Source organism: Cydia pomonella, chromosome 12, assembly GCF_033807575.1.
Source record: "Cydia pomonella isolate Wapato2018A chromosome 12, ilCydPomo1, whole genome shotgun sequence".
NCBI classification, from domain to species: Eukaryota; Metazoa; Arthropoda; class Insecta; order Lepidoptera; family Tortricidae; genus Cydia; species Cydia pomonella.
The window spans coordinates 12,846,480-12,855,691 of record NC_084714.1 but is presented as its reverse complement, the minus strand read 5'-3'; the positions used below and the strand labels follow the sequence as shown (position 1 = coordinate 12,855,691).

The 9,212-nt window shown below is 37.4% G+C and overlaps 1 protein-coding gene across 1 annotated transcript; it reads right to left on the bottom strand.

Moving 5' to 3' along the window:
• Window positions 1-113: 113 nt before the first annotated feature.
• LOC133523639 (uncharacterized) lies at window positions 114-8,202 on the bottom strand. The gene is made up of 5 exons (XM_061859317.1): window positions 8,061-8,202; window positions 7,052-7,972; window positions 6,492-6,724; window positions 1,224-1,402; window positions 114-493 (listed from the first exon to the last, which is right to left on the bottom strand). The coding sequence occupies exons 1-5, from the start codon at window positions 8,111-8,113 to the stop codon at window positions 203-205; spliced, it is 1,677 nt and encodes a 558-aa protein (XP_061715301.1). The 5' UTR covers window positions 8,114-8,202; the 3' UTR covers window positions 114-202.
• Between the last annotated feature and the right edge of the window lie 1,010 nt (window positions 8,203-9,212).

The following is a 9,212-nucleotide window of genomic DNA, read 5'->3' as shown; positions in this document are numbered from 1 at the left end:
GACAGCGGGCCAGGATATGAGGGGGGTTTTTAGTTGGTTTTAAGGGGTATTCCGTAGGCCCCATATGTTAGTGGGCTGCAATCTACCAAAGGAAGTAAAATAAATAAATGTCAGCCTTTTGGAAGTGTCGTATATTATACAATACGAGGATCTACAGGTACAATAAGATTAGCATTGCACTAATAAATAACTAATCGTGAACTTAAAATCTATCATCATCATCATATCTAGGCCTTCTATTAGGGCTGTTGTTGTTAAATCTGTTGTTAGAGTTATATCTGTTGTTTGATTTGCGATAGTTGTTGTAATCGTCATCATCGTCATCATTATATCTGCTGCTGTTGTTATTATATCTGTAATTGTTGTTGTTGCTGCGGAATTTATTCCATCTCTTGTTTGGGTTGTAAGAGTTTCTTTGGGAGTATCTCTCCTGTTCCTTAACTTTAGACAGGCTGAAGCTGCGAGCCAATTCGTCCAATTCTTTTGGTGGTTCCTGCCAAATTACAAGTATTAAAATTAAACTATGCTAAAGTATTCAGCTTGTATAAGACACTATCTGCTTGCTATCAAGGAGATTCTTCTGTACTATGTTGCTGTATTGCTCAACTCCATTTTCACAAATATTTTTCTTGGGTGTGTTTTACAAAACTTGGTAATGCTTTTATAAACTTTAGCGATTAAATTCAAGTGCTAACCACTTTCATAAACACTTAACGTGGGTGAGACCAGTGATAAAACATCAGCAGACGTATGGTCACGCTTATCGCGCATGTCTCTGACATCATACGCCACGCCGTCACGCCGTTCGTTAGGTCCCAGCCAAACGCGATAAGGACGATCGTAAAACCGAACTTTCACACTGCTTGCAGTCTCGCAATAGACGGTGTGTAAAGCACAAATAACAGTAACGTCTAAGAAAAAAATCTTTGGTATTACTAATTCCCTCTAGCATAGTAGCTGCGTCCTACTCTTGTAGGGTAATGCTATAGTTGTACCGTTCTCGAGAACATTCTCCCATTTGTATGGGGAATGTCCTCGCTCGAGAATATTTCCTATAGTAAATTGAAAACGTTCTCGACAACTATACACAACTATAAGTACCGCAAATAGGATCGAGGTTTTATACACCTGCTAGTTTTCAAACTTAATTAAAATTACATAAAATATGCTACGAAACCCCTTACAGTGAAGGAGAAACCTAAGGTACAATCACAGATGCTTACCTGATTAGCCTCCTTCAGAACTGCTATCAAGCTCTTAGCCAGACGTGCATCCTCCTCTGTGAACAGCGTGTGAGCTTCGCCTTTCTTGTCGTAGCGGCCGGTTCTGCCGATCCTGTGTATGTAGTCCTCCGAAGTTTGCGGGAAATCATAGTTGATCACATGCGTGATACCATCGACATCTAAAATGAGCACAATTGAATAAAAAATTAAAAAAAGGCTTAAACTGGTGTACAAAGGCTAGCTTAAAAATATTCATGGCATTTTTTTCAACCACAGAGAGAAGAGTTACATATCGTCGTTGAGAATGCCAAATCCGGTATGTGCGCGATTTTAATTAAATTAAATAATACCTTTGGTTCCAAGGTAACTATTTTTTAATTAAAAATCGAGCATATAACGGATTCTGAACGACGATTTATCACTTGAAATAAGCTTGGAGTAATATTACTATAGCTTTATCTACTTAGTGCTTTACGCTTAAATATTTACAATTCAAAGGTATATTAATTGTATAAACTGTTACTTAATCTTATATGTTATTTTTCTTACATTTGTTGTGCTTTTGATTGCACTGATGCCTACTGGGTGTAAGTGACTTGGAGTAAAGTATGCGCAAAAAAATACTGATTGTATAAATGAAACAATTATATTCCCAGGTTTAACAGCCAAATTAGATGGCACTACACTCGCAATCAAAAAAATCGACTCAAACTAATTTTTAATTTCATCGTTTAATATCTCCGGAACCAATCATGAGATTACAAAAGCAACTGTACCATTTTAGAGCTAACAGTGTAAGCTTTCAATACGAGCATGTTTTTAGGCGAAAAATTTCAGTTCAAGAAAAACAAGCGATCGTACCAAGGTGTAAAATTTGGGTGCAAAAATGACCTTAACAACGAAAGAAAAAACATTTTCATGAACGAATAACAATTTATTTTTATCTTTAATACCTGGTGTTACCACCAAAAACCTTTTTCACACATGCCATGCGTCTCTTTATTGACCTTATCGGCTTCCTGATGGTATCCTGGGGGCATGCTTCCCACTCTTCGACCAAAGCTTCTTTCAGGGCCAAAATTGTCTCCGGAGCGGGATCGCGAGCTCGAACCTTGCGTTTCAGGTAATCCCACAAGTGTTATATAGGATTTAAATCGGGACTCAGAGGTGGCCACTTCATTCAGAGTCGGGATGCCAACTACGTCAAGGTACTCCTTTGTGACGCGGGCGGTATGACAAGGGGCATTGTCTTGCATTAAATGGAACCCCTCGGCAAAGAACCCGGCGTAGGGGACGACATGGTCTTGCAGGATGTCGGTGATGTACCTGTCTGCATTCAAACCACCGCCTCGACCCCCGCCATCAACAAAAACCAGCTCGGTCCGCCCCTCCATGGAAATCCCCGCCCACATCATGACAGAACCTCCACCGTAGGCGACTGATTCAGCGAAGCAACACTGGGCGAACCTCTCTCCAGGTCTTCGGTACACTCGTCCTCTTCTGTCGCTGCCATGGAGACACACTCTGCACTCATCGCTGAAGAGAACGCGGCTCCATTGGTCGTAGGTCCAATTTTCGTAGGTCGCCACGAATTCCTTCCGAGTGTCCCGATGTCTCTGAGTCAGTTTGGGCCCAGTAGCAGGTCTTCTTGGGGTAAGTTTGGCTTCCTTGAGTCTTCGCCGAACTGTTGGAGTGCTAACAGGCACAACCCGGTTCCGCATCAGGTCTCGCTGGATAGCAACAGCGGTACGGTGGCGATTACGAAGACTGGAGGTGACGATGAAGCGGTCTTCCCTCTCCGTTGTGCACCGCTGACGGCCAGATCCTTGTTTCCGTTTCAAGGTTCCAAATCGACGAAACCGACGGTAAACTCTGGAGACAGCAGACTGGCTTAAATTCAGCTGCTCAGCAACAGAACGCTGCGAGAATCCTCGATTCACCAAGGCGACGACTTCGGCGGCTTCAGCTTCGGTGGTATCCATTTTTCCAAGGTGATTCCGGTGAAATATTGCGAGGAGATGTGGACTGGTCAACATCTGATAAGCGACTGATAAGAAATAACCGGTTACACCGGTATTTATTGGTCTCAAGGGGGCACAACTCGTGCATATCATAACCATGCAAAATGCCATTTTGTACAAAAACTGCAATAACCTAAAAACTACGCAAGCGAGATCGTTGTCTTTTACTGTTTTTTGTAGCTGAATAAATTCGTAATAAAATTGCATTCAAAGTTTTACTAAAATATTTCCCGCTTTCCGGAAAAACGACCAAAAGTAAAAAAAATGTTGCTTGTTACGATTTTTTTGATCGCGAGTGTATACTGCAACAGGTTTTGTGGTAGCTGAATTCTCTAATATCAACTTCTGCAACGTGTTTTATGGTAGCTGAATTCTCAAATATCAACTGGTGACAGCGCAGAGCACACCCCGGGCAGCTGGTGAGTGATAAAGACCAAGTGCGGGAAGTTCGAAAAACTCTTGTAAATATTATTAATTGATATTTGCTACAGCCAGTCTTCCAGTGACCACGGGGGAAATACGTCCTCCGAAAAGTCGGGGTAAATAAACATGCATGTTTTTACGCGGTTATGTCCCGTCATATTATTAAAATGAGTGAAAAACGCGAAAGTTTAAAAACTTAATACTAAGTTATTTGTTAGAAGTAACTGTTTATTTGTTTTTAAGAATTATATAACTTTGTTTTAGTTTAGGAACTTTGTCAAATTGGTTGTTTAAAGATAAGTCTTTACGTATGTTATGTTTTCATGTTTTACTATGTAAGGATAGTTATAGATACTTACATATAAACTATACAAAAGTATTAAAAAATAGTGACATGACTGGAAAAAATGTGATTTCTTTTAGTTTGTAGGAAAGTTTTACGGGTATAATGTGGATTATTTTCACGTAGCACCTGTTGTGATTGTTCAATTCTTTTAAAATAAAAAAATCCATTTAATCGTGTTTTATTTTTAATGAATGGGTATGACAGACGCGGTTTTTGACCCGGTAGTGATAGAAAACACGAGTATTTTTGCATGCAGTGTCAAATAGCAATATTTGACACTATAGTGTACTGAAACGTAGCTTCTGTACACCTAAAATAGTTCAAGCTAAAAGTAGTATTCTGTATAAACAGTTTTCATTTTGTGATCAATTTTAACGGAATGTAACGGTTTTTATCAAATATGAAGTAAAGTTTTAAATTGCGACGTTAAAATACCGTTGGAATGTATGCATGCAAAATACCTACGACGCATATCGGCGATTTGAATTTAATAAAGTCTTAAGCGGGTGATCGACGTACGAGCTATTATACCGCGGTTTTAGAGCGACGGTTTTACTCGCGGCTCGTCAGCGCTGATCGACTAGCGAGCAAAACAGTCGTGCGATCGCGGTCGGTTCAAGATGTCGTGCTCAAAATATGAAGTTTGTTATGATCGACACGCGGTTTCATGGCGAGCCGATAAAAAATCAAACATACATGACGAGCCACGAGCCCGGCTCGTCGGTATATAATACCGCGGTATTGTAATGATACACCGGCGAGCATTACCGACGAGCCGCAAAACCGCGGTTTTACTCGCCCGTCGATCAGGGCCTTAACTTACACGGTAGAATACAAAGGGTTGATGTGAGTGGACAGCGATCACCGGGGTCATTGGTCTCTATGGGTGTACCGCAGGGATCAATATTGGGGCCGTTCCTGTTCCTTATCTACATTAATGACCTGCCTTACCTTGTAAAGACCCACCATGACATAGTATGCAGACGATACCTCACTTATTTTCAAAGTCAAACAAAGCAACAAGCTTGCAGTGATGTAAACAATGCTATTTCTAAAATAGTAAATTGGTTTAATGTTAATAATTTATTGTTAAATGAGAAAAAGACTAAGTGCATTAAGTTTGTTACAAGTCACATAAGGAATGAGCAAACAAGTGTCATTGTCAAGGATGAGGAATTGGAACTAGTAGATAGCAGATAGCACAGTTTTTCTTGGTATAACTTTAGATTCTAAACTACAATGGGGTCCCCATATTGCTAATCTCTCGAATAGACTTGAGTTCTGCAGCTTTTGCAGTGAGCAAGATCCGTCAGTTAACAGACGTGAAAACAGCTGGATTAGTTTACTTTAGTTACTTTCATAGCATTATGTCATATGGTATTTTACTATGGGGCAGTGCTTCAGAGATAAATACCATTTTTGTTCTGCAGAAGAGGGCTATTCGTGCAATATATAAAATGTACCATAGAGCCACACTTAGAGATAAGTTTAAGGACATTAACATAATGACAGTGCACTGTCAATATATTTATGAGAATATTCTGTATGTACATAAAAACATTGCCAGTTGTAAGAAAAACTGTGAAATACATAATATTAATACTAGAAATAAGCATAAGCTCGCAGTGCCCTTCACTAGGCTCCATAAAATTAAGAAATCATTCATGGGTAATTGTGTAAGATTTTACAATAAACTTCCTAATATTATAACTGAATTGTCTGTTAGTAAATTTATAAATTATGTAAAACGTAAGCTTATCTCTAAAGCCTATTATAGCACACAAGACTACATGAATGATGAAACACTGTGGGATTAAGTGTGATTGTAAAGAATGAATTATTTATTGTTATGTTATTAATGATGAAATTGATAATTCAATGTATATATATACCGTATTATTTGACATTTAGATTTTATTCTAGAAAGGTTCTAGACTAGTATTTTTATACAATTTTGATGTTTGACGATCCTTTTGTGAAATTCTTATTATTAAGTTTACCATATCTATAATAGTACAATGTTTTTTTTCGAACAATAATAACTGCATCAATAAATTGCTCTGATATTTAGATTAAGATGATATTTGTAAAATTTGACGATTTAAAAGTGCTTGTTGCTAGGCCTATTTGAATAAAGAATATTTTGACTTTGACTTTCAAAACTATATCAATCTTATCCCATCACCGTTTCATCTTACCCCAGGATATTTTTTAGTTATAGTTGACACTTTGTTTCTACTTTATAACTAATAAGAGTAACAGTTACTGCCTTATTTTAGTTTAATTATAAACATTCATATTTCATGTCGTTTTTACTAAAAGAATAATTTTCTGTAGATAGTCCTCTTATTGTTGGCGCAATAAATAATAAATAAATCCCGTTCAAACTTACCCCAACGCACCTTACATTTACTATGGAGTACTTGATCTTAGAAAAACAGACAGACTATAATTAGGCAACTTTTTTTGAGTACTCACCTAAACCTCTAGCAGCGACATCAGTAGCCACAAGGATGTTAGTATTACCAGTTTTGAACTTTCTGATAATAGTATCTCTTTGCAGCTGAGTTTTGTCCCCATGGATCCCAACTGCGGGCCAGGCATTCCTTTTCAATGTTAGAGTGAGGTGATCAACTGATCTCTTAGTATTAGTGAACACTAGGATTTTTCCTACACCTTCTCCTGATATCTGGTGCATTATTTCCTTGAATCTAATTAACAAATGAAAAATATTAGAATTGTAAAATGGGTTAGTCCTAGATGTGTTAAAATTTTTTTAGAGCAACCCGGTGGTAACTTAATGTAAGGAACTTGCTTAAGGACCAGATGCTAAATAGTCCCAAAAGAGGCGAACCATGGAATTAAATTCTTCTGGTAATAAACTAATATTTAAAAACTTCATGTGTTTAAATATTGGTTTCTTACCTTATAGACTTAAATAAAAATTAATGTGTTAAATAATTATGATACAATAATAATTATGTAACAATAATTATGTTTTTGTATTGTATTGATACAATACTAATAGCAATACTTACTTGTCCATTTTGCTATCCTGATCACAAACATGTACTACCTGTTTAATATTGTGATTTGCAGATAACTCAGTGGATCCAACATTGACTTGTACAAACTCTCCTAAGTAATCCTTTGCCAAGTGTTGTACCTCTTTAGGCCATGTGGCAGAAAACATCAAAATCTGCCTTTCAAGTGGAACTCCTTCCAAAGCCTGTCTTATTTGTGGTTCGAATCCCATATCAAGCATCCTGTCAGCCTCATCTAGTACCACATAAGTGCACCGACTGAGGTTTGTGGTACGGCTTACAAGAAAATCATTAAGTCTGCCAGGAGTAGCAATGACTATATCAACTCCTGCTTCCAACTGTTCAGCTTGTACTGACCTGCTTGCACCCCCATAAATACATACACATCTAATATTTAGCAATTTTTGGAAGTCCTTAGCTACAACCTCAATTTGTTTAGCTAACTCTCGGGTAGGTGCCAAGACCAGTGCTATAGGACCTCTGCCTTTCCTAGCTTTCTTTTCTTTTATATGCACAACTGCAGGTAATAGAAATGCGAGTGTTTTGCCTGTGCCTGTCTGGGCTATTCCAACAAAATTTTGACCACTCAAAGCAACTGGCCATGCTTGAGACTGAATAATAGTTGGTTTAGTAAAGCCCTGTTTACTAAGGAAGGTTTTTATGTACTCTGGAAACTCACTTGCTTCTATGTCAATGAAAGGACTAGGAACGTCCTCCCCATACACTGTAATATTATGTTCGTTTCTGTAATCGTCAATAACTTTTTGCTCTGTATTTATACTATAAAATCTCCTAGCATTTTCAGTAAATATCGAATGTCTCTGTAATGCTGGACATAACAAGGCAAATGTTCTATTTGTATATGTATTTAAGAAAACTGCATCATTAGAAATAGGAGCTGAATTACTGTACAATCTGTAATTAAAATAATGTCACGTTAATTCAATTAAATAGTATTTTGGGTCGATGCTGACCTAAACCATCGTTTTTTTTTTATACTTACAGGTTTGCTAAACCACGACGTTTTAATAACCGTGTAATGATCTTCGACGCCATGTCAATAATATAGTTTCTTTGTTATGAAGCTCGATTTATAAATCTTAACTTATCTTGTTTTTATTCGTAGAGTTGGTATTTTAAAGTATTAAAGGTTATGTTACACAAGGTTGTAACATTTTTAATTGACAATGACATCTATATCTCAGACACCACCTGACCAGTGTTGCCAGCGCATACCTCCAATTTCGGACGGTGGGACCACGAAAATCGAAGTTCGTCAATTGCGGGCATTCTTCTCTGTTATTCTAAATACGTCTTAGTGAGAGTAAAAGAGAATTTCGGTTTTTGCGGTAGGCCCCCTGAAAAGGGACGGTTTTTATGACAATGGGACGAAAACGAACTTGGAATATTTATCAAAGTTCAAAGTGTTCAAAGTTCATGTTTTAATGTATCCCAATATATGTTTAAAACAAATGTGTATTACTGAATATGTATGTGTATGTGTGTTAATGTGTGATACTTATGATAGTTATGATTTTATGCATTTGTAGATGTGCAGAGCCATAGATGGTAGGATCCTACAGATGTGCTATACGCGTGCGTCCGTGAGGAACAGAACATACGTAACACAGCAAGATGATTGGTCGGATATGGTGGGCAACAAATAATCCAACCAATCATCTTGCTCAAGACTTGAGACTGTGACAAGGACAAACAATAATATCGCTTTTTCGTTACTCCTACTGAATGATACATAAGACTATCCCGTTTTGTCAGTTCTCATGCCCAATCCATACTTAATACTAGATTCATGGGCAGAGCAAAACAAACTATTTCATATTACCTATCTATTTCTTCATACATTTTCATAAAAAACGAAAAGACCATATTTAATGTTGTTTTCGTTTTTTTTTCTCATTTTTCTCAGATTTTGGATATATAGAGTTCCGTTATCTGTACATCTCGAGCGCCACCGTGTCCTCAAAAACATTCTAGCGAAAACGTATAGAATTTCCGTAAATAAAGGGAAAATTACATAGATATTTTTTGTCCTTAATTGAGATTTCGTGTTTATTCTGATCAGAATGGGAAGCCTAAACCTACCAATTTTCATATCAATCGAAATCTGAGAAAAAAATAAAAACTGGCACATTTA